The sequence below is a fragment of the Vicugna pacos genome, chromosome 11, assembly GCF_048564905.1.
Source record: "Vicugna pacos chromosome 11, VicPac4, whole genome shotgun sequence".
NCBI classification, from domain to species: Eukaryota; Metazoa; Chordata; class Mammalia; order Artiodactyla; family Camelidae; genus Vicugna; species Vicugna pacos.
This window is the reverse complement of record NC_132997.1, coordinates 86,393,991-86,420,540: the sequence shown is the minus strand read 5'-3', so window position 1 is coordinate 86,420,540 and position 26,550 is coordinate 86,393,991. Positions and strand designations below refer to the sequence as shown.

The window sequence follows — 26,550 nt, the reverse complement described above, 5'->3', positions numbered from 1 at the left end:
CAGTTGTCATGTTGCCCTATGTCCAGTGAAAAGGGAATCATAAATTTATATTCTCAAGGTCTATGACTCCTCAGTCCCCCAAAACTCGACGTGACCCGGAGGTCAACAACCTCCAGACTTTTTTCCACCCTACTTTCCCATTCTCCTTCTACTGACTCCCTTCCCACCCCCCCACACCCGCCCCTCACCCGTGGTGCCAGGTGGAGATTACAGAAATGCACAATTACAAGGCTGACTCATATAACCAAAGACACCATCCAGCTGCCACATGCATTAAGTATTTCATGAATCTGGTTTCCTTTTTGCTCAAGCTTATGACTTTTCCCCTCTCTCCAGCTCCCAGAGTCCGCCCTCCACCACCAACCCTTAACCTCTGTGCAGTGCCACTCCCCAGGTCCCCAGAAGCACAGCAGAGAGCACAGGAGACCGGATTACTGTTGCTGGCTGTGGCTCCTACAGACAAGGGTCTCCATCTGAAGGGCGGTGTGGGCTGGAGTGGTTGCTATGGTAAACACGCTTCCAGTAAACAGCGGAGGAGAGGAACGCAAGTCCCTTCGCTGCTCTCCTCGCCAAAATCCACACTGGCTCTGGAAAAAATGCTCTACCAACTCCTTGGATTGTTAATTTATACACATGAAAACAAAGTACTTAAGGCCTAAGTTGTGGCAACTGCTCTTAGGGGATTTGGGGGCTGGGGGGACAGAGGCAGGGAGGCCGATCATCTCCCTCTCTCAGTGGACGGACCCAGCCTTGCACAGGGGTGACCCGTGGACCTCCAGGCCACACCCCCAAGGAGCTGCGTCCACTCTTAACTGCTTCTAAGAATTACGTCTTATCTCCAGACTCGGAGAGAGAAAAAGCCTCCAAGAGATTTTTAAAGACAGTGTCCCTGTCCTGTACCTACCAGCAATTCCTGCCAAGCATTTCCAAAAGCAGAGAAATAAATTTCAAAGCCTAGACCCCCATTGGGAAATTCAAGGAGGCAGGAAAAGTGAAAGAGACTGGCTTTCTCATTGTACCACCCAGGACTTGTAAAAAAAAATCTGTATATTGTTAATTTTTTTTTTTACATGGCATTCCATTTCCTGGGAGAAACCTGCATCGGAACCCCAAGCCAACAGCTTCTTTTCACCTATGACGCTGCCCCAGTGATGAGCCAATTTAAAGTTAGCAAAACAGAACCAGCCATGGAAAGTTACTTTCAACTCCCTTAGGAGGGAACAGTCCACAAGGACCCGGAAAGGGAGCCAAGAACTGGGCCCAGTTCCCGACCCAGTCGCTAGCTCAGCGTGTGACATTGGGCAATTCACTTAAGGCATCTCTGGACCTGTTTCCTTTCCTGAGAGTAGGCTGGGCCTAGCTGATCTAAGTTACTTCCAGCCGTGAAATCTCGGCATTAAAAGAGCGTGTGTGATTGTGAGCATCCATTTTATTGTGGGGTTGGAGGAAGGAGGAAGCTTCTGGAAAATGTTAACCTTCTTTCTATGTGCCTCATTTATACCATAAGAATTCTAAGACCTTTTCACAAACAATGACTCAAAGATACGATGTTACGCAAATAAATTATTTTGTGACATATACGGACACATACATCTATATTTAGTATTCACAGAACAGAGGCAAAATTCATTAAATAATATATACTCAATTATAGCAATCTACAAAATAAGGCGGCAGTCAGCCTGAAATTTGACACAATGTATCTTAAGATTTTCCACTCAAGAAAATTATTTTGCCATTTTTAGAAATTACAAATAACACAGAGGCAAAATATATTAATGGATAACATTTTGTGATACTTAAATAAAAAATACATGAATTGTTTTGTGCTTTGCATGATTCTACCTGTCATAGATTCATTATAATACATCTTCCATTAATTATTTAAAAAGTATAAAGTCCAGCTCATGATATAAATATATAGAAGAGAATATTCTAATAAGGCTGAGCTATCTTCTCAAGAGGTTAATTTATAAATTCCACTTTCAGAGCCTACACAATCCCAAGAAAGTGCATTAAAAATATATGTAGACACACACTTTGTGATGTAGTCCCTAAGTACTACAAATGTTTCCTATAGTAAACCCACACGCTCTCAAAGCCATCGATGTACAGATTAAATTTATTCTAAGCCTTTCCAAATTCACTGGTGCTCAGAGTTTACAACCAATCAGCCCAGATGAAATGTTTCTGATGTTAGTGTAGATTTTTACTTTCCAACAATTAGAATAAATTGTGGGGTAAGGGGATGGGGCAGGGGGAGTAAGATTGGAAAGTCTCAAATCCAGGGCTTCCCTTTTGAGTTTTTTAATTCTCTCCTCTGTAACTCACCTCCCACAAATGACTTTTTCAGGGAAGATTTTGGGTATATATATTTTTTAATTGCTTTAATACCATTTCCAGTCTTCCTCACACCACGGTGATGGTAACCTAGTAACTAGAACCCACAAAGCTCGACTCTAACCCAATACTAGTAGAAAAGGGTGGTGGGAACATTTCCAGGTAGGTAACAATCATTAAGGTCCAACAGCAGAAAATAAGTACCTTCTAGATATAAACCATAACCAAGAATATGCCAAAAAAAAAAAAAACCCAACTATTTTTAAAGAAAGAAAACCTGATAAGCAAGGCCTGTTTTATCAACAGAAGAGCATTTTGTCACATACACCCCCACCTCCCCAAGAAAGGAAGCAAATGCCTCCGAAGGTCACTTACAACGATGTGTGCCGGCGACGGAGAGCGGGCATCCTTGAGGGCTTGTCTGCTCTGGAGGGTCCCCGCCTGAACGTCCAGCAGTGGCCATTTCATCTGAAGATACTGCAGGGAGCAAGCAAAGTGAACATGAAAAATGAATTAAGAAACGAAATGCAAACGGCTGCCCCGAGAGGTAACTCTTGGGGTACGTGACATGATCAGAAACTGCGAAGCTTAAAAGTGTGCGAATAACGACACCAAAAAACTTGAAAGCACGCAAGTAACAGCGACATCGACAGAAGAATCATGCAACACGGACAGGTTCTTCCTCAGAGCTCACGTTCGACAGGTACACATATAGAACATCAATGTTATTCGCAACTATAGTTTCGTCTTTGCAGACAAACTACAGAGTGCCCTCAGATAGTGTTGTCATCGCTGTACTTAGAGGAGAGCCGCAGCAGGGGGTGGGGAGGAAGACTGAAGAAGGGAGGGGACACAGATCTCTTCTGAAGGAAGACAGCAAACGCAGTCTCAAGCCAGGTGTCCCAGGAGACCTGCAATGCCCAATCTGCTCTTTTAGCGACCTTCATTTCTAAAATGCCAGCATCCTTCACTTTCAAGAAAGCTGAGAACATACAAGCAGCTGTCCTTTAGTAGAAGCTACCTGAGTAAGGTGAGGATGGAATTCCTCGTCCAACTCCAAAATATCTCCTGGGTAACAGACACGCAGACAGGGCAATTTATACGTGCAGCTCAAAAGGCCAAAGAAATTCTTAAACACACACAGGTTTACCACCTGTGTGAGAAAAGCAAAGGACGCCAACTGGATGTATCTCTGCGCACAAGGGACACGAACTACTTCTGTGCAAGGTGATACCTCGGCTCTCAGAGGGATGTGAACCATCAGCTGACCCAGCTCCTTATTGTGAAGATTAGGGAAACTGAGGGGAGGTGACGTGTCCAGTCACAGAGGGATTTAGCTCATGTATAAGCAACCTCCAGGTATTTGACTTTTGTCGGTGACATTACACCAGTTTCACTTCGCAACCAAACAAAACTTAGACACAATGCTAAGATTTTAACAAGGACCTCAGTCCTAGCCTCTGTGCCTCCGAAGGCCAACTGATGAAGGAGCCATGCTGAACTTTCTAGAGGCTAGTTTTATTCTACAGAAAACTTTACTTGAGGAACACTGATGAAAGCTTGCCTCGTGCACTCCCTTCTTGCCAAGCATCCTGGAGAGACCAAGACAGCCCCCGTCAGAGAGCTCAGGCACGCGTGAGGGAACCAACTCATGGCAGACACGCCACGAGACAACGTGGTGAGGCTCTGACAGAGACTGGGGGAGTTGGGCCCAGCGACCGCCCGAGACAAGGCGGCACTTCTGAGAAAAGAGACTGAGGAAGGCTGCAGGTTATGTCTTGCGAAGTCAGGAAGGTTCGGGCAGAAAGAAAAAGAACAGCCAAGGGCAGTCCAAAGAAGGGAGGGTTTGCTCAAATCCCCAGTGAGATGGAAGAGCCAAACCATCCGCAAGCTCTTCCATGGGTTCCTCAAAGAGACACAACCATTCCAGCAGATTAAACCCAAACTCGGTTACATCTAACGCTGAAAGACCCTAGCCCATGAGCTACCTGCCAAACTGCACGGTCGTCTTTCCAACCTAGATCTGCACAGGGTTGGATGGCTTCTGCCACATCAGAACTTTGACCTAGAAGCCGCCTGTGGTGAGGAAACCTGGTTCCTGGTTCTGGTCACTCACCACAGGACCTTCCACGGGGCTGTCCTAGCTGTGACGGGGGTGCCCCCGAGTACCAAAGCATTTCTAGGATTCTGGGCCCCCACACAGGAGATGTCAGCAGGGACCTCCACCCCGCAAGTCACCCTTATAATCAAACATTGGTTCAGGGACATCATCATCCCAAACTAAGAGTCGCTGAGGTAAACGTTTCCACGGTCTCCCTCAGCCCCACAACCCAAGCCAGTGGGCCGAGGGAATCTATTTGCCTTGTCTCACCCTGACTTTTTCCCATCCTCACCTACCACATAAATACACGTGCCTCACTGGTCAAAACCCCTCAATAGAGTCATTTCCTTGAGGCCAACCAAAATGGACCCCCCGCCACCTCTTCAACACACAAAAACCTGCAAAGAAAAACGCCCAGCTGAGTCGCCACACACCCACACCCACACCCCCCTTCTGCCCTCAGTGACGAGGGTGAGATTCAAGGACAAGTTTTCGTCTTTGGCCATCTGCAGAACGGATTTGATTGTATCCAAATACCAGCTCCCCAGAATGAGGAAATTCAGGCTTTGTTTAAGGTGACGAGCCTGCCCCCAGGACCCCACCCAAGAATTATCATACCCATAACGCCATATTAATGCGCAGACTTATAATTCTTACTTTACATAAAAGCTTCATTGTGTGCCACATCCAATCTCCGCGGGCTACCTGCACCACATATTTTTATGAGCCTACATTTCAGCGCTCCGAGCCTCCAATACACATAATTTTCAATTATGTTAGGGCAGCCCAGGATCACTGCCTATATAACATTACTGGTTGGAGGAAATGAGACTCGGCCTTGCTGCCCAGAGAGAGCTAACCAAATCCAGATGGTGGCTAAGACGGCCCCAGCCCCGCCGACTCGCAGGGACGCCGCGGTGACAGCCCCAACCTCTCCGTCCCCCCTGCAACTTGATCCCACAGAACTGGCTGGGTCCCCGCAAATCTGTGCCCATCCCTGGGGCCTTAACTGGCACTCAGGCTGACGAGGTTCCTTTTGGGGGAAATACATATTATGTCAGGATTTTTTAAAGGAAGTTATTAACCTCCTCCAAAAGTGATGGGTTTCCCAGGTTCCTTCATCTCCTACAATTGGTCCTTATTAATAGGGAAAATAAATAAATAAAGGGGAAAAAGAGGAAATTAGGCACCATTATAGCCTAGAGGAAAATCTTTTCCTTCCTGGAGACATTAAGCAGCAGGAAATTCTACTCTGTCGGGTCCTAAAGGAAGACCTGAAGCAGGAGGCATCTCGGATTTACGGAAGGGCTGGATCGCCACGCCACATTCTCCCCACGGTTCGACTTCGGTTTTTATATCCTTTTGGGGAAGAAAAAAAAAGTTCCCACCATCCTGCTATAAAAACAACACTGGGCTCCAGGCTCCCTTCCTTTTAGGCCGCTCAACGTGGAAATTATGAATTGCCTACAAAAACATTCAACTTTTCAACAAACTGCAATCAAATGGGGCTGTGGGAATTCCTGCATTGAAAACTGTTGGAAATGGAGTCTGCGCGACTTTCATTTTGCCATAAATAAATTCAGTCAATCAATAAGTCAATCAATCAGGTCATCCTGGCTTAAGCGTTTCATCCTTTGTTTAATACTAATGTTCTGCTCATGGCCCAGGAAATCCAAATCCCCTCCAAATCATATTTTATGATGCATCCCAGGGAGCCGAAGTTAAGCTGTGGACCTGTGAGCAGTCTTGAATATACAGACACCACCAAGCGCCTGAAAGGAAGGTTTAAAGGCCTACTGAATTGTCAGCAAAGGTTTAAAAAAAAAAGGTACGCAGCTCTCATTTCTTCTCCTCCACTTCCCCCAGTAAAAAAGGAAAAAGAAAGACAAATGGGGAGAGTCTCCCAAATCAGAAGCCCCCTCCAAGATCTAAGTTTCTGGTGACCAGCAGCTACTCAAATGGGCCTGGTCAGACCTGCTCCCACAAAGGCATCTCGGTCCACATGAGTCCCGCTTCAGTGGCAAGGATGCTCAGAGAAGCTGCCACCTTCGGGCTGCAGGGCTCTCTGTACAAATGTATTATCTAAACACACAGGACAACTCAAAGGACAACAATGATGATGATGCTGACGAAGTTTGCTGGGAAACCCCCACATCATTGATGAAACGCCAAAGCAGCTTCCAGGTACTTGCTCTCATTCACCCCATTCCACAGATGGGTGGGAATGTGGAGTGAAGCCCTTTATTTGTTCCAGGCAGGACTGGCAAACTTTTTCTGTAAGGGGCCTGACAATAAATATCTTAGGTTTTCCAGCCCACACCGTCTCCATCCTAACTACTCGACTCTGCTGTCATAACACAAAAGCCCCGACAGGCAGTGCACATGTGCACTGTGTGTCATGGCTGTGTTCCAATAAAACTTTATTTAGGGATGCTGAAATCTGAATGTCATATGATTTCCCTGGGTCAGGAAATAGTATTTTCCTCTTGATTTTTTTCAGTCATTTAAAAATAATGAAAACCATTCTCAGCTCACGGACTGTACAAAACTGGCGGCAGATGGGACAGCTCTGGCCCATGAGCCACAGTTTGCCATCCCGACTGTAGAGAATGAATGTGGAGACACCTGAATCATGTCAAACATTCCTTTATGGGGCCTTAAATCCAGACAGCCACACGCCATCACATAGGAAAGTGTTTGGTGGCCCAAAAGCAACATTTTGGATGAAATCGTCCCTGACAGACTCAAATTTGGGGAAAATGCTTGGAAAAGAATCTGAGCTCTCTGGCTGTGACTCCCAGTCACAAGGTCTAACCACTAGACCACAACCTCAATTGAAATAACCATCTCTCCTTCCGAAATGGAAGTTTGAAGATTCCTGAGCAATTCTGACTGGAAAAAGTTCACATGTCCAGAAGTTCTCACCCACTTCCCAGGAGACACTGGCAACATGTTACGTGTCCACGAGTCACCACACGAGAGCATCAGGCAGACGTTCCGCGGGTCCGTGCGGGGTGACGTGCCCTGAGTGCTCTGGGGTCAACTTTCCAGGTTCAGAAGTGCCTCTCTTCCAGAACTTGCACACATCACAAGGCTGGAATTAAGCTCACGTGTGCCAACTCTGCCACCAACAGATGGCATTAGCCACAGGCTCAGGCCAAATACAGGGTTCACGGTGGGAGAGGGGGCACTGTGAGGCCTGAACAGACTGTTCAACAGAGATGAAACCAGTCTCTTCTGGAAAACGGTCCCATAGAAAGCACACCACTCAGAACAGGGCTGACTCTAAAATTCTGAATGCCTTGCTACCCTCCCCTGCCTGGTAGTTAGGTATTATTTACCTAAACACAAAAACAGCCTCAACAAAACAGCCTCTTCATGCCAAGCAATTTCTCAGTAGGGGTGCTTTTTCCTAGAAAAACCCATTTTAGAAGAATCCAAATTAACTGGAAACCATCCTCATGATAGATTTGGACTGCTAAGTCCTCCAAACTTACCAGAGCCAGAAAGCTGTACACACTCTGTTTCTTATAAACTGGAAAGTAAACACTCCACCTCAACACCCTGCACTGAGAGGACTGCCAGCCATGGCCCATCACGTCCAAATTCACTCATCCTTCCTCCCCCTGCAAGGTGACTTGCTCCCACTCTCCCCCGGCAGGCCCATGGCAGATCAGGCCGACTCTACCACAAATGTGCAACCAGAGAAGGGGTAACACCATGATTATACCCACAGCACTGAACGTTACCAAAGAAAAGGCTACCAGAAGCCACTCATCCTAAGCAGAAAATAGGAAAACTTCAGGAGCTCATACTGTGAGGCTCACCCCAAAAACACATCCACACACTTGGGTCTGTTAAAGAACAGGCTTAAACTATGTTCACTATCTTGTGATAATCTTTCATGGGAAAAAAATAGGAAAATGAATATATGTATGTATATGCATGGCTGGGACATTGTGCTGTACACTAGAGACAGACACACTGTAATTGACTGTACTTCAAAAAATTAAAAAAGAAAGAAAAAAGAACAAGCTTGGCTGTCGCTTTCTGAACCTGCTTTGTTTCTTAGAACTGGAAGGTGGAAAATCCAGCCCATCTTCTATAAGTAAGTAATTCTGCCCTGGGGATCATGGAACCCCAAATTATCTATCATGGTTCAAGTATAAGAAGTTGCGATTAATTTAATACTCCAGCCTACCCTCTGAATCACAGAAGTGCCAACGGGTTTCTAAAAGTTAGCAGTAATCACATGTACCTAACGGGAAACTACATGAAACTATCTTCACAATCTTGCAGGAACCTCAGGGGCCACCATTACAAAACTGGTTTGATCAATTTTCTGGCAGATGCAGAGGCTATCAGAGATTTGGCTGCTTCGTCCCAGGTTAAAACATAGTCCAGGAATTTCTTCTTTTGAAAATCCACAGAGACTCTAATACAGAGGCTCTATTTAAAGAGGCATTATTTGCCTATAAAACATGACTGCAGAGAAGAAGAAAATTCAGGAAGGTGATTTCTGCTGGTTGGGATCTAGCATAAATGAGTATCTACTATAGTTACCTAGGAAGAGAAAAACCAAACACCTCAGAAGGCTGGATATATTCTGAGCTCGAAGAACGAAAAAAGCTACAGATAAAGTTTAACAGGGTATTAGGATTGACACTTTTCTTTCTCTTTCTCTCTCTTTCTGTGTGTGTGTGTGTGTGTGTGTGTGTGTGTGTGTGTGTGTTTTCTTTTGGATGGGGGATTGAGTTTATTTATTTATTTTAATGGAGGTACTGGGAATTGAACCCAGGACCTGGTGCATGCTGAGCATGCGCTCTACCACTTGAGCTATACCCTCCCCTCATCGCCCTCTCTCTTTTAATGAAACCAAACGCAGTAGAAACTTGGAACTGTTTGTTTCCCTTGAAGTCCCTATCTCATTTCTCAATGTAAAAGGAATATGGGGGAAAGGGCCAAGGGGCGGGAAGGGGAGGGGTAACCAAGGTATCTGTGCAAAACAACAATTTAACAGCCTTTTTTAATCCTCTCTCTCTATGAATTTGGTCATTATAAGATTTTTAAACACAGTCTTTACAGTTATCCCTTTTCTTCCTAATCATAACAACTAAAGAGTCCTAACAGTACCACTTCACATTTAGAGAGTATTCAGAGTTCATAACCACATTCACAGCAATCCTATGACACAAATGTCAGAAAGCTACAACTAGCATTTTACCAAGGAGGAAACTAAGGCCAGCGGGGCAGCCCCGGCCAGCCCGCGCTCCCTGGGTCAGCCGGCGGGGCTCCAGGCCACCAGGGTGCTTCTCCTGTTCCTGACTTACCTTTCAGCCACGCCCCTCTGCCTTCCTTGAGTTCCTTATCAACTAACTGAGGCATCCTTGCTGGAACTCTCACCAGGGATCAGTGTCTCAAAGGGCACGGCTAAGGGAACGTCTCACAGTGTCCCCAAAGGAATAAACGATCCTTCTCCGCCATTTTCTATCTCTCTTCTCCCCCTAAGTTTCTGGGCAAACACTAAACTATCTTCCTCCGAGGGCATCAGAAAATTATCTCCATCAGAGCTCCAGAGGCCACTGGTACTAAGGGAAAAACAAAGCAAAAGAAGCAAGTAACAAAGAAACAACAAAATCCAATAACCAAAACTTCAGATTCACCGTTTCCTTTACCTCGCCAACCATTCAATAGCCCTGTCCCTGAGACATTTTGGCATATGGTATAGCAGCTCATAGACGTACAAGCTGGAAAGAATTGGCCCTTTCCTCTCAAACCCAGATGAGCTCCTCTGGGCTGGAGTGAGGCCTCCCTTTCTCTCTCCCAAAAAAGTTACTCTTAAAATTATGACTCTGTGCTCCCGGGAGTAGCACAAAAGGGAGAAAGAGTCTGGAAACCTATCTTCCAGGCCCAGCTCTGCCATTAGCTGGACAATCACTTCACTTCTTCCCTGGGCAACCTCTTTCCCGCTCTGGGCTTAAGTCTACACAGCAGGAAAATAGGGGAACATAATCTCAAAACTCCCTTTCAACTCTAACATGGATTCCTGCAGCATTTACAAAGCATATGCTCAGAGTCCAGTGTAGACGAGATGTCCTGAGAAAAGTCACCTATGAACCAGTCGATACGACAAGCAGCTTACGAGTGGACTAATACAAGAAAGATAAGTGGAAACAGCACGAAGAAAGATTCAGTTCATGACAGTGACACGGTCCCCCAGTTCCCAAACCTCTCTGGTTTACTGACAGAGACTTTTCCCTTGATCCACTCTAGACCTGCTTCACAAACTATCTGGGAGGGGGGCCAGGGGTCTGTATCTTCCTTTCCCCAACTTGCCAGGTGATGCTGATGATGAGACATTAGCAAAAATTATCAGTTATAGGGCAGTGTCAAAGGGCGCGTTGTGTATGTGCCGAGTCCCCCTTACTTTCTCAAAGGCTCTTTTAAACTTCTAAACTGGTTGTCACTGCATCCTTTTTTTTTAAAGGGGTCAAGGCGGATAATCTCCAAATCCATGTTAGAAGAGAATAAAGTGAGGCAGAGAGAAATTAAGTGACTCAGCCATGCAGTTACAAGGGATTCTGGACCAGAGACAGTTCTGGCATTTTCAGCCCAGAACTCTTAAAATCTCCCAAATGAGACTGAGTACAGTGGGCAGTGGGTACCCCCAGGTGAGGCCAGAAAAGCTGCAAGAGGGCAAAAGAAAGGGTGCAGCCCCCACCTCACGTAGGGAGCCAGCCTCAGAGACAAGGCGTTCCTCGGTCCTGACACCCAGACCAGGACCAGCCATTGCAGTCTTTGGGCAGCCTCAAGACTGAGGTCCCCAGAGAAGGGTTGTGGATTCCAAGCAAATGTCAGCCCTGCTTTAAGCATCCCAGTCCCTGAGCCACAGTCAGAGGACAAGAAGTCACTGGAAGAGGTGACAGCTGGAGCCCGAGCCCTCGCCCTCCCATCTGGCTCAGACAGGTCACCCCGTCTTCAGCCTCCAGACAGGGCAGCCCCAGCTCACCCCATGGCTCCTCCACACCCCCTCAAACCTCACATTAAGAGACAAACCAGAGACAACCTATCTTAAGGGAGAAAAACATTTAACAATCTCTTCATTTTCAAATCAACCTTGTGGTCAACACGTTTTTATTACTGCTTCTAATCAAAAGGCCAAGTGTAGTCCAGTGAACTGGAATGTTTTAGCTACGGCCTGCTCTTCTACAAGCATGCTGAGGTGGAAAACGGGCACCTTAAGACCAGAAAAGTAAGTTGGAAGACATGGAGCAGCTGGGGGACCAAGTGTGGACAGCAAGGGTGCCCAGAACACGGAGCACCCGTGAGATAAGAGTGCACCCAGTCTCTGCTGGCAAACGGATCAGTAAAACAATGGCACATCCATACAATGGAATATGACTTGGCAATAAAAACTAACAAATTCTGACCCACGCTATACAACATGGAGGACCTTGAAATCATGCTAACTTGGGGGAGGGTGTAGCTCAGCGGTAGAATGTGTGCTTAGCATGGTGAGGTCCCGGCTTCAATCCCCATGCCTCCATTTAAATAAATAGATAAATAAACCTAATTACCACCACCCCCCAAAAAAAGCCAAGAGAGAAAAGAAATCATGCTAACTTAAAGATAGCAGACCAAAAAAAGCCACATATTATATGATTCTTGCTTCAGGAAATATCCAGAATAGGCAAATCTATCGGGAAGGAGTAAATTAGGTACTGTCGGGTGCTGGAGGGAACGGGGATTAGGGAGTGACTGCTAGTGGGTACAAGGTTTCTTTTTGGGGTGATGAAAATGTTCTGGAAATAGATAGTGATGATGTCTGCACAACCTTGTGAATCTACTAAAACCCACTGAACTGTATACTTTACATGAGTAAGTTTTACAGTATGTGAATTAGATCTCAATTTTTTTAATGAATTACAAAAAAAAAAAAAGAATGCACTAAGTCACTTGATGGTTTTCACATTCCTGTCTGAGACAAGCTGGGTAGGGGAGAACAAACATGCTCTCGTATGCACAGACTCCATCCACAAGACCTAAGAAAGAGCCAGAGAACAGGTGAACCTCTTCTTTTAAAAAAACAAAACAAAACAAAACAAAAACACACCATACCTTCCAAAGCTTCTTGGGAAACAAGCAATTTTCAAATGTGATTTTGGTTGGTGTTGGATCTGGGGGCCATTACAATGGCAGGTGAACACCAAGACCTTGTGAGAGGTGTGAAGAGCCCGGGACACCCCAGGTTAAAATCAGGGAAGAGCATGGGGGCAAGGAACAGAAGTGTGTGCTACCTATTGCAAGGCACATGTGGCTAAAAACAAGTAATGCAGAGCAGTTGGGTCAACAGAACCACAGGCAGTTCAGAAGCCTGAACCCTACAATCCATTCTCCACTGTCCTGTGGTCTCAGGCAGGTCATGGTGTCTCTACACCTCAGTTTCTCCATCTAAAAAATGGGCATGGAATTGTTTGCCTAAAATCTCCTGACCGATCCTCCCTCACCATCTTTCTAAACTCAAAAAGGATAGACAATGTAAACGAAGTAAAGGAAAAGAGTTACATAAGGGCCAAGAGTGTTCAGATTTGGTATTTTTTTTCCCTCCGACTGCACAGGCGATTAAAGGGTCGGAAGTCACAGGTCTACCATGTAAACTGTTAGAGACGGAGCCATCAGACGACCCCGGAAGGACGCAAATCCAGAGGGTGAGGGGGTCCTGGCGTCCTGGAAGGGTTATCCTGAATGTAAGCCCTCATCATCAGACTGCGGCAGATCTTCAATTCAAGGGCTCTAAAAAAGTCCTTCCTTTCTCCACTGCTGGGCGCTCTCAAGACTTGGATTTTTCCGATGAGGGTCTTCTTACCCCGTATTTCCACCCCCCATTCCGTGACAACAAAAGACAACGAAAAGTCCTCGCGGTCAACAAGCAACCAATTTAACGCACTTAAGTCCAGTCCACGTAGGAACCAAATGCAAGACAGACCTCGGCTTCTGTCCTCAAACTCCCAACTAAAGCCATGAAGCAGGCTGCGTTTCCTTTCTGGTTTTTTTCCCCCTCTCGTCACATCTGAAAGAGGTCCATGGCTCCGGCCAGGTCTCTCTGTCCAAATTTTTACTGTCTGATCCTAGCTGTGACAAGCATGTGGAGATGCTTCGTAACGCGACACCCAGGAAGCCGAAAGGTCAAGCAGCGCCGCTGGTTCATTTTGCTTGGGGAGGAACCAAGTCCAGAGCCGGGGTGAAGATTTAGTGAGGCTGACCTTCTGGAGGCCCCCCGACCCCCCCTGCTCACAAGTCTTGCTGCCTCAGCCAGAAGCGGCCTGCCACTCAAGTATCATCTTGCTGTAACAAATTACTCCTAACCCAGGATTATGGCTCTTTCCAAATCCCTCCTAGAGAGCTGGGAAATAAACATCCTCTCCCAGGCCTCTGCCCGGGCCGCTCCTCCTGTCGGTAATCCTCGTCTGTATCTGCCGCTCCTACAACCCCTCGTCTGGGAGGTCTGCGAGACCATCCCGGCCCCCTTTCCCTTCAGACACAGGCTGAATGTCTCAATTGTCCATTAGGCGCAGCGAAAGATGAAGGCAGCCTTTCTGTCCGGAGGAGCCTCACACAATAGCTCCCTTTGCCCACACGCTTCTCGTCTGACTGCAGACTCCACTGGCCTAAGCCCAGTCACTCACGGAAGTCCACACCCCACATTCCTCCCTCACGTTCCAGAGGGACGAGTGTGGACAGGTCACCATCAAGTCACTGGGCTCCAAGTCCACACCATCCAGAGAGAGCAGCAGGGTTGCCCGCCCTGCCATTACGGGGACAGCACACCATGGCAGGTGGCGGGGAAGGTGGGAGGGGGGCCGGGGCGGGAGAAAAGAGCTAAAAGAAGAGGCAAGACAGCAAGCTGCAAGCGGGAAAAACTGCCTCTGATCCTGGCCTGGGGTTTCCTCTCATAAACTACCAGGAGGTATTTCGAGCACCATCACCTCATCTGGGGAAGGAAATACAGTTCTGTCCACTTCCAAAGATTCCTGCGAAGCACCCGGATAGTCCAGGCGCTTGAGACAGACAGGGCTGCTTTGTGTTTTTAATTGAATACGGAGAGAGACACCAGAATATGCCAAGAAGCAAAGAGCAGAACAATGGATGCTGTCATCAAAGTGGGCGGTTTGAAGAGACAGGGATCTCGGGGTGGTTTTACAGAGACTTTCTCCTTGGAGAGAGAGACACCAGCTGACAGCTCACACTCCGACACTCTCCGGGCCGGGAGAGAAACTTTCTGAAATAACTCAAAGGCACTGAGAAGACAGAAATACCCTCGTCAAAACTCCGGGCACCAAATCACATTCCTGTTTCAAAAAAAGAAAAAAGAAGGAGCACCAGGGAAGAAATGGAGTGAGATGGCAAGACTCGCTCTGAATTGAGCGCCACCTTCAACTTCTCGTGCGTAGGCCCCAGCTGACCACCTCCCCTCGCACGACAGAGCCACCGCGCCTCCTGAAATCACTCCTCTGCTTTTGTGGTTTTAGGCTTTAAAAGAAGTTGGCTGGGGAAGGAGCAGTAACGATCTGAAGCTAACCACTTAGCTCATTAGTATGTCATCTGGACAGGCAAAATCAATTCCAACAGCATCAGGTTTGGTTATTCCCTCCCCCAAAGGCCTGTACTATTAATAGCAAGAAAGTTTCCCAGGCTTCGGTTTATTTGTAATCCCAACCAGCCCTGACCACAGAACCTGGCCATCTCCACTTCCAGAGCTCCCAGAAATGTGGGAGACGGAACGTCAAGTCTTAGTCTTTCGACAGCAGTGGAAAGACACGGGAGGTAGGTTAACTTAAAGGAGCAGAAAGACTTCAGGCCAAAGCAGGCCTGATCCATGGAAGGGGCTGGGCGGTCAAGGGGAGGAGCTCCGCGACGTCGCTCCACACATCTAACCGGCTCCCTGCTCTCTTCCAGCCTGAGCTAACCCTGCGGACAGAGGTCGCCAGCTTCTCTCTCCATTGTGGAGTCGGCTGACAGAAACTTCTAGAAGCAGGCTGGTTAAAACCTCACTAGTTCAGACCAAGGTGCTACAGCGGAACGTTAAGCACACAGGCCCAGGGGCTGGAATGATTGGGTTCAAACCCAGGACCTGTGGCTTTGTACTTGTGGGGCCTTGGACAAATGGCTTCACCTCTCTAGGCCTCCAGACCCTTGCCTGCAAAGTGAGGACAATGACACAGAGACAAAAACAGTACCTCCGTCTTAGGACGGATATGAGTGAGTGATTGTGTATCCACTACAAACGACACTTAGTGTGATGTGTGAGACAGAAGGCCGATGGGGTTTGTCTCCATGGAGCAAGCAAGCTCATCTCAGGGACTAAAAGGGGGGAAAGGGAAGCGTGCGATTCATGTGATAAATACAGAAAGTCAACAGAGAGGACCAGCTGACCGTGACGCGCCATTACTGACCACATGCAGGTGGGAAGGTAAGAAACTGCTCATCTGGGTTTTTAAAATAAATCCCTCTTCCTTTCTTTATGTACCCTGGCAAAGGACTTGGCCTTGAGAATTCAACACCAGCTGTCTAAACTGCCCACGCCTGAATGAGGGGAAGCCAAGTTCATGAGGTCCTGCCTAGTCTCTGCTCAGGTGCAGGTGACTAGACAGTCACCCCATCCGAAAGATGTTTTGGAGTTCGCCCAACTCCCTCTGCAGACACGGGGGCACAGAGCCAATCACACCTGCCACAGGTGGAGAGGAAAACGCTAGTCCAGCAAATTCTCTCGAATGACAGTTCATGCTACACCTTGAATGCCAGAGTGTCCCAGGAGCCTTGTTCTTGCCTCCACAAAGTCCCCTTGCTCTCTTGCCTCTGGCCCACTGAGCCCCCACTGGGTTCACTGAATCTACTACTGAGAGGACCTAAAGCAGCAAAACAGGGGACATGGGGGCTGCATGCATTCAGACCAAATTCCCAGATCACATCCAGAGGCTGCTCAGACCCAGGTTCAAGCCCCAGCTCCGTAATTCCATTCACTCATCAAAGTATGTATCAAGGGCCTAGCACGTGCCAAGTGCTAACACTCAAAGAAATCAATTTCATTAAGAAAAATTATCAAAGCAAACCATCTAAAAGTAGGGTGAGCTTGGGCAAATGATCTCACCTCTCTGAGCTTTACAGTTTCCTCATCTGTAAAATGGGAAGATACACAAAAGCCACTCTGATCGTCCTTGTAAGCATCACATGCTTGGCCCAGGGCCTGGCATATAACGCTTGCATATTAATTGCTATTATTTTATCAGCTAGCTATGATATTGCTGTTAATATGATCAGTATCATCAGAATAAAACTCCTGGAGCTACTGTGTGATTCTAAATCAGCCGAAAAAGTAAATCCCCAGATATTACCCAATGCTTATAGGGAAATGAACACTTGGCCTGAAGTAAAGCAAAGTGACCAGAAACATTCCTAGTTAACCAGCCTCGCCTCTCCAGCTTACTCCCGCCCCATCCTCCAGTTCATTCATTCCCAGCCTTCTGGTCAAGTGGAATTTTCCTGTTACTGTTTGGTCTCCTCCAGGCCTGGTGTCCAACTAGGTACACCAAAGCTCAGCCGCGGGCATGGTGTTCTAAGCCCCTCCGTCTCTTCCCTCCAGCTGGCCCTCAAACTTAGAGATGTCTTAACTGTCTGCAGCCGCAGCAGAATTCTGCTTCTCCGCTTTCATGCTCTGCAAACAGCAGACACACAAGGCACAAGCTGGCCCACAGGACAGGGGGTTGCAATGCACTAGGTCAGACCCAGCAGCAGCTGCTCCAGGGTTACCAAGAAACCACACGAAATCATCATCCAAAAGAGGTTTTACAACGTGCACACGAAACAAAAATGACAAAGGAAAAAAAAAATCTCAAAAGTAAAAAAAACCTGCCACTTTTCTCCCAGGCCATGTCTCGATTTTTTTTTTCCTCCTCTTTCTTCAGAGATGTCAGTAAGATTTAAAACCTTGCCTGTACGTTGCCTAAAGAGGGAGTAGACAGTCAGGACAGGGAAATTCGAAGACCTTCCTGCTGCCCCTGGCTCACCCCGCATCAGGCAGAAAAACAAGAATTAGCCACTAGCACCGTGTTTGGGGACCATCGCCAACCCCCAGTTCAGTTCAAAGACCAGTGCGGGTTTCCTCCTCCACCTCCTGTACTTCGGGAATGGGCAGTGCAAACGTCCAGGCTGTGAATGAGCCAAGGGAGATAAACAAAAATGCCCAGAACAAACACTTGTAGGCGCAGCTTATAAAGAGAGGGAAGATGGACCAGCTGTGGTATTGGAATCCCAGACCACCAACCACCAGTTCCCCAGAGACTCCAGGCAGTGGCCCTCACCTCTCTGTGCTTCCGTCTCTTCTCCTATAAAATGGGAGCCCCAACAGCTCTTCCAATGAGAGATGCTGCCAAATCATGACTGTGGGTGGGGGCACCTGGCACAGGGCAAGTGCTCGAGAAATAAGTGTCAGCTCTCTGACCACCATCCTTGTTATTATTAAGTTGATATTTGTCACAGTTGGGGAATTTGGCAATAACGTCAGGAACGCTTTCATTCGCTGTTATATCCAACACTACAGTTCGCCATCAGAAATCTATTTTCTAGAAGGTGGAAACAAAAAAGGCAGGCTGTGTGGTAGGAAGAGTGAAAAGCAAGCGAGAAGCAGCAGAAGTCATCTAACACTTGAGTTCTTACTGTGGGAAATGCCCTCTGCCACGTCCTTTGCCCATTTTTCAGAGAAGTTTTCAGGAAACTGAGCTGGGAAAGCTTAGGCAGCCGGCCCAAGGTCACAGGATTTGGAAGTGAGGGTCAGGAGAGTAGGAAACATGTTTGTCTCCCTGTGCCCCTGTGCCAAGCGTGAATGGTCTCTTTAAGCCTCATTTAACATTCGACAAATATTTATTGATGCCAGAGCCGGGCAGGATGCTGGGTGCTAGAGACAGAAGAGATCACAGGGGCTGAGAGTCAGGTGATGTGGGTGTAAAGTCCCGGCCCTCACCCGACTTGCTGTGTGATGGTGAGCAGAGAGTTCAGCTCCCCTGACCCCCAGTTATTGGAAAAGAATTTCCCCTCACCCACCTCCCTCAAACAGTGGAAGCAGAGAGTCCCGTAAACAGTTACCCAGTGCTTGATGGCTTCTAGCAGATTCAGGATTCAGTCAAGATTGGTCCCTCTCTCCCCCCAACCCCTCCCACCTCCCCAAACAAGCCCTGGGGCATACGTCTAAATAGTGAGGCATCTGAAAAGCACTTAGACTGTAAACTAGAATATCCGTTATAAACACAAGTTATTATTATTATTACAGGAATGCACCAGCCTCTGGCTCCTGCTGCCTCACTGCCACCGGGAACTCTGCAGAGCATGCTCCCATCAGGGAAAGCCAACCCAGTCGGTCCTCCAGCCGGGGTGGGGGGGGGGCGCTTGGGAGGAGAGGGCAAGAGGGAGCTGAGCTGTACAGGATGCTTGCATTTCCAGGCAGGAAAGAGGAGCACAAAGCACTGGGTACAGACGGGATCCACACCCAGTGAGGGGGAAAGGTGGGGGAGGCAGTTCCACGGGCTTCCATGAGGGCGCCCACTACCTTCTTCCTCAGTTGTTCCCCCCATCAGCATGGCAGCCATGACATCTATCACCCAAGCCCCGTTATCAATCAGAGAAGCATTCCAGGCCCCTACAGTAGGCCAGGCCTGTCCCAGGTGATGGGGACCCGCAGGTGAGTAGCAAGGTGGCAGTGCTGCCCTCTGACCTCACTATCTTCAGGTCCAGAAGATTCATTAGTTAAAACAACACAATACACTAACTTCTTAAAAGCTTACCCTGGGGCCACAGCACTTCCCTGTATTTTTTAAGAGGCATCCATCCACTCACCACCTATTATTCCTGCTTTTAAAAGAAGGGCAAAGGCGACATTTCAGCCTGTCGCTAGCTCAAAGGTTACAATAAAGAAACCAGCAGAGTGGTTGGTTCTGGGTTGTCAAGGCCTTAACATAACGTACACCTGCCTCCCTCAGTGCCCTCCACTGTTAAGCCATCGGACAAGTAAGGGGCAGGTGTCGAGCCTGGCTGAAATCCACGTGAAAATGCCCACGTGAGCACACGCACACCTGAAAATCAATATATCCAAAACACTCGTCTATTCACCACTTTGAAAAAGAAAAAGAAAAGTCAACCACCTCTAGCAATGCTTTTCTCTAGGTGGGGGGATTATGGACAATTCTTTCTTACTGCTTTATACTTTCTAATATATCATTTTACTCCTAAAGAAAAAAATCTTAAAGAAAATGTAGTTTTCAGTCAACTAGCAGATAGCTGTAACTGATAGAGGTCATAAAAGGTGAGAGAGGCCACCATGTTTGGTGACATTTAAATTGCCTGGTAACTAACTTGATGGGTCAATTACATCTGTTGGGGTCGAGCCACCACACCACTTCCCCAAAAGGACTCACGGGCCCCTACAACCCATGTCTGATAAACCAGAGACACAGCGTGACATGGTTTTCCCTGGACCCTCGTGAGGACTTCTTCAGAGGTGCATCAGTCACGGGGAGAATCCCATGCTGGGCTTCACGTGCGCTGTCCCACTGGCCCCAGAAACCCACTCTCACTCCCGTGTCGCACCTGGACGAGGCTCAGGTTCCCACCATCACACCCGTAATAACTTTCCTCCACTTCCTGGTCCCCAGGGCTGCCTCCCAAGGGCATGTCCTGTCCCCCTCTACCTCCAGCTCCTAGCACGGCAGCTGGCGGATGCTAGGTGCACAGGAAGTGTAACTGCAAGGAACAGATGCCTGGCTGTCCACCCCGGCAAGGCTCTCACGAAGCCTGCAGGGGTGGCTGAGTCTATGGACAGCCGCCCTCCACCCATTCTCAATACCAACACATTGAGGACCTGAGAAGATGCTTCACTGCCCAACCCAGCGTTCTCAAAGCCTAAAGGACAGGAAGAATGCAGCAGAGAGCAACAGGACACATACCCCAGAGAGGGAATTTAATCTCCTCCCACATCTCCAGAGAGGCTCCTCGTCACTCACTGAGCACCTACCTGCTAGGTGCCAGGCACTAGTCAAATGCTTCCATAGGTCACGTCATCTTCACTGCCACGAATGCTGTAAAGGTATCTGTTTCCTCAGCAGTGATGGGAGATGGACTCCAAGGGCGCGGGATTAAATGACTAAATGTCTCTTAGAGACCGGCCTTTCCTCCACCCCCCGGCACTGGGCCTGCTCCATCATTTTGGTCGACAGCCCCAACACCACTTTACGCAGCTCTCTCCAGCCCTCTTAAATCTGCTACAAATCCTGGTTTGCAAGAAGATGCATTTTTAAAGACAAAGGGGACCTCTCTGGACCTCCGTTTTCTCATTTGCAAAATAAGCATGAACATGCTCTGTCTACAAAGCTGTTCTAAGAAGGAAATGAGGCCCAATTAATAGGCCCAGCAAGGGATTTAGTAACAATTTGGTTACTCTGTCCTTCTTCTGAGGAATAAGGTGACCAGGACAAGAATGCTTAGAATCCCCAATAACTATATGCTTTCTTAGATTCTGCAAGGTGCGTGTCCTCCAAGGAGGAGAGCGTTGGGTGGAAGGGAGAAAGTCCCCAGTGACCGGAAAGGGTGTCTCTAGGTGGCCGGCCAGCCCCTCAGCTCAAATGCAAAGGGCCACATCCAAGGGCCACACACGCCTGCCCCTCCTCCCTCCCAGCCAGACTCCAGCCAAGGCGAGAAAGGTTCCCCCTGAGAATTCCCATTTAAAGGTGTCTCAGCCGCTGTGGCACAGCTGGCAAAGGAAACAGTGGGGGCAGCTGAAAAGCGTACCCAAGGGGCGCCCAGAAGAAGGATGCTTAGCTCTGGCTCCATCACTGGGCAATTTCTCTGATTCCTCGGGGGTGAAACAGGGTAACACCCGCTTCCACCCACTGCATGGGACCCTTCAACGGGGCAGTCAGGTTTGGCTCGTGGAGGAAGTCATTCAGAAGCCTCTGTGGCCCTGCCCCAGGGGGTCCTACTTTGCGGGACTCAAATCTCTCAGAATTTAGGAAAATCTTATAAACTAAATCCGAAGGGAGGGAAAGAGCTCAGTGGAAGAGTGCATGATTTGCATGCACGAGGTCCTGGGTTCAATCCTCAGTGTCTCCATTAAAAATAATAAATGAATAAATAAAAAAATCCCGAGTTCCTACAAGAAATTGTTCAGGCACAGAAAACATGTATCAATTTTTGGTTTCACTACAAACTAGGATTTGAGTCATTACAAGTTGAGAATAGTATTACTAGCTATTCCATGTTAACCAGAGAGCAAGGGTAGAACAACGTAATATGCTGGGGGCGGATTTGGAGGAGGGGCGGGGGGGGGGGCGGATGCTGGTACAGGAATCCTCAGCTCTGCTAGCCGGGGGCTCTTTGCAAACTGAAGATAAGCCTCAAGAAGTGGTCAGTCCTCCGGGTTTCTGAGCCTCGGGGCAGACAGACACCATCGAGTTTCCAGAACACCAGGCAGCAGAGGCTGCCGGGGGCTCACAGTGGTGCTGTTGAGGGCGCATGTCTGGATCTGCGGGCAGTGGGGGGTATTTATTAATGACTAGCTACGGTTTTATTTGGGGGAGGGGGCAACCGATCCTTCTGCTGAGAAGTAGAAGGGAAACCACATTAATCTTTTTAAAAAGTTCTGGTCCGATTATTTTCTTTTCCTCCCTCCCCAGTCCTATCCCCTCCCCTCCTACCCAGACAGCTGATAAATCCAATTGCAGCCTAAGAAAGCTGGGGTGAAGAAAGGGGGAGAAAGCCAGAGAGCTCCCCTTGCTCTGCCCCACGCCGAAGGGTACCCACCTTGGCACGCCGAAGTTTTACAAAGTAATGAAATATTGATACACACGCACTTGAAGCCAATGTGAATCAACCCGGAACATTCTGCCATAGTAAAAGGTCATTCTCAATCTGTACTCTCAACACAAGCACATTTGGGTCTCCAGGAAGCAGATTCCTTAGCATTAATAATATCATTGGGTCAAGTGGAATTTAAGTTAAAAACACAACACAAGGAACACAGGCAAGGGGGGCGGATGGTAAACCCCGCCTCACCCCAGACCCCGCAGGAACGGCGGTCTCAATCGTGCAGAGTTAAGGCCGCTGCGTGTCTTTGAGCCCACCCGTCCACAATCTTGAGCAGACGATACAGTACTGATCATACTCCCTCACATCTTCTTTAGTTTTGTAAAGCAGAAAAAGACAGCAGGAGAAATGGGTTTGGCACAAGCAATAGGCACTGCCCATTCTGGTCCAGACTAATGATAAATAATACTTCGTGCTTCTCTGGTGCCTTTCATCTGAGGGTTTCAAAGTGCTCTGCAAACATTAACTAATTATTCCTCCAGAATCCTGCAGAGATGGCAGGGGAATCAACACAGCCTGCATCCACAAAAAATTCAGGATTTCTAATGTCCAAAAATGCGCAATTCTCTCCAGGACCACGATGCCCCAGCAGACGGCAGAGGGAAGGTGGCAGCGAGGTAAGGGCAGAAGCCACTCTGCAGCTTTTTCTCTAGTTTGAAACTGTGGCTTCCTCAAGTGATGCAAAGGCGACTAGCCCAGCCGTCTCAGATAATAACCAGGGGTGACCATACAGTGCATGAGCCAAGCCGAGGCACTACAGGGAATGAATGGGGGCGCTATTAATAACTGGCATCAAGTGCAAAGGTCCAAGGCCAAACAAGAGACTCTGACCTGTGCATAAAACCTACTCATTTCAAGATCCAGGCTTAGCACAAGGATTCCTGAGTTCACACACCAACACAGTCAACAAACAAAACTCCAAGTGCGAAGCATGTACTCCCATTCTAGAAGCATCATCGGGCCTTGAAATTAGGCCTCACAGAACTACAGACAGTCTTAATCTGGTCCCAGCAGGAGTGATACTCAAAACGGGTAACTACGAGCAGACGGCCCTTCCACGGGACCCGCTACAGTCCTGAAGCCCCTACTACACTCTTTACAGCCCCTGGATCATGAAGGTTTCGGAGGGGAACACAGAGCATGGCGTATCTCAGGGCTTTAAAAGCCAGTGTTTCCGCTGGATGCTAACCCAGAAACTAACACATTCCCCGTCCTGCCACCCCCACTGCTCAGAGGCCAGGCTCTTCTGGAGATAACTCCTAAGTGTGTGCACCCCTTTTCTCACATGCTAACGTCACTCATTTTTGCATCCAAGTTAAGTTTCAGCAACACACTCATGGGTTACGGAGAGAGCTGAATAGATAGCCTCAGTCAGCACTCACAGGTTCTCACAAATCAGTCAAAGCAGAAGAAATATGTGAATTGCTGATGAGCATTATTTTTAAGAAAAATATTTGGTATCTTCAAACACCTTTTAAAGTGACCCAAAAGAAGCAAAGGAAATATTTCTTAGACGAGATCCTTAAGGAGGCTGCAGAAAAGGTTAGCCAGGCAGGTGTTTGTATATAAAGGACCTGGGTGACTGAAGTTAACTGGTCCTCTGCTAGCTCATTACTCAATGCCCAGTAAACACTTACATCACAGAGAGAAAAAGAAATTTCAGTTTGGCGGCCCAATTACCTGTAATTCAGAAGTCCTGGGTATCCTCCTTCCTAAAATGCTTCTGCTCTGGAAACTGCCTTCCCGCTAATTCAGGTCATCGTAGCAGCACACTGCGCACCCCCAGCCCCCAGAACAGTACCTGGCCTGCTGCAGGCACTCAGCTAACGCTGTGGACTTCATTAATAAAATAAGCAAACAATTGCGATCGTTCTCAACTCCGCTCCCATCTGTCTTTTCCAACCTATGGATGAAGCAGCTCCCTGATCCACATTCAGCAAGGACTATCCCCACCACCAGAGCAGCATTTCTCAACCCTGCACCTGGGAGTCATCTGAATATCCTTTAAACCTGCTGATGCCTGGCTCCCATCCCCCAGACATTCCGACCTAATTGGAATGGAGCATGACCCGGGCATTAGGATTTTCAGAGTTTCCCAGTGATTCTGCCATGTAGCAAAATTTGGCCCCGTACTCAAAGTGTCACAGCAGCAGTAACTGAGAGGAGCTTGGGAGAAATGCAGGCTCTCGGGCCCCACCCCAGGCCCACTGTACAAGAATCTGCAGGCCCCCCGAGGGTTCATGTGCCCATGAGAATTTGAGGATGCTTTAGCACACGGCATCCCAGGGCCTTCCTGGTAGAATCCCAAACAACCTTTCTAGTTTCAGAACCACCCACCACCAGTACCACCAGCTCTCTTAACTGCCCTTTGACCCCAGTATTCCAGCCACCGTGCCTTTCTGAGAATTCCATGACTCCATGCCTTTGCTCATGGGGTTTCCTCCACCTGGAATCTTCTGATCTCTACAGAAGAAAATTACTACTCACAGGTCAAGACTTAGGCATGCAGATACCAAATGCTTACGAGAACAAGTCCCCCACACCCAACGCTCAGACTCCTAACAAGGCAATGGCACAGACTCTGGGGGCAGCTACACCTGGATTCAAAGCCTCCCTCCACCACCAACAAACTCAGTGATCGCGGTCAAGGTGCTCAGATGCCTTTGAGCTCCAGCTGTCTTGCCTATAAAATGGGGACCACACCATGTACCTCCTTCCCCATGTGGGGACTCACTGAGACGACGTATGTAAATCCTTAGAAGAGTAGTTTGTGAATGATTAGCGTAAGTGACTTAGAATGCAAATAACTCAAGTCTTGCCCCAACACCGTGATCCCTGAACTTTGGAATCACTTAGGGATCCTGACAGCTGCCTGGCTCTCCCACACAGTGGGACCTAGGCACTGACATTTTTATAAAAGCTCTCTGGTTTGATTCAAATGTACAGTACCTTTGAGGAACCACTGTCCTAACACCTGATGGGGAGGAGACATCATGGGTGGGAGCTATTGTCACAAAGTATGACACAGACACGAACCCTCTGCATCTGCTCCCGTGACCCCTCACACGGCTGCCCCACCCCGGCCACTATCACTAGAAGGCCCTACCCAGCAAACACAGAAGCGAGTTTCCACAGGCTCTGTAGGAAAACTCAAAGTTCCCAATGACCCCAAAAAGCCCCAATGGTGCAATCCAGCAGATGAGATGGGGAACAATAAAAATGGAGCCCACAGGGGCCCACTGGTGACTCACAAGGATGAAGTTAAAGGAGACCAAGCAGAGATTTAAGACCCCCAAGCGAAAGGTAAATGGACACGTGCACTCACCCTTATGGTCTCCCTCAATTACCTAAAAGAACAGCCCAGGCTACAGAACGGGTCTGGAGAAAGCCTTCCATCTCTCCTTCACCTCTTCCCCCAGGGGACTCGACAGGTTTTCTTAAACGTATGAAAGGGTCTGTCCAGGAATGCTAGCTTCAATTCACCATCCGCTAAAGAACATACCTTGAGAAGCTAAACAAATGTGACAATGGCCCTTTACAGCTTTAAGCTGAGCAAAAAACACGCATCTCAGGGAAGCCAGTCTGGGCATCCAGCTCAAGGAATTAGGGCAAGGAGCAGCACTTCCCAGAGCAGCGTCTCCTCAACACCCTCAGGATGTATCACTGGAGCTCTGGAGACCCCTCCCCCGAGGCTGGCATCTTGTGTTTTCTGGGGAATTTCCAGAAGCCCATGCCTGTCACTGGCAGGAGCCACCTTTTCAACAAGGCACCAAATGGACATGTATAATGAATGCAGGGGAGAGTCTCAAGGGCTGAAAACCTAGAACAACAGGGTACTTGTGCCAACAACTCTGAACAAGAAGTGGCAGGGATTTGCCAAGACCTTCAGAAGGTAACTCAGCCTGGGGTGATCACGGGCTGCCCCAGCCAGCTTCATCATCCACCTCGAGAAAGGGTGACAACTCAAAAAACTGTAAGGACTCAGAGAACATGTCTACAGATTTAGTGATGCAGCACAAAAAGTGATGGAGGAGAAACCCATCTAATTGGGAATGAATTTGAGTCACCATAAAACTGATTTCCACACTGGAATTTGACACAATATTGTAAAATGACTATAATTCAATAAAAAAAAAAAGTTTAAAAAAAAACTGATTTCCAGCTGCCCAAGACCATTCCGTGTGCAGAATTTCAAATACAAG

At 48.0% G+C, this 26,550-nt stretch overlaps 1 protein-coding gene across 32 annotated transcripts in view; it reads right to left on the bottom strand.

Moving 5' to 3' along the window:
- The window catches only part of TCF7L2 (transcription factor 7 like 2), a 190,008-nt gene that overhangs the window by 114,901 nt on the left and 48,557 nt on the right, over window positions 1–26,550 (bottom strand). For all 32 annotated transcript variants that reach the window (XM_072971903.1, XM_072971904.1, XM_072971905.1 and 29 more), the window contains one exon: window positions 2,716–2,817. In XM_072971903.1, coding sequence (XP_072828004.1) covers window positions 2,716–2,817 — 102 coding nt within the window. The remainder of the gene's footprint in view (window positions 1–2,715; window positions 2,818–26,550) is intronic.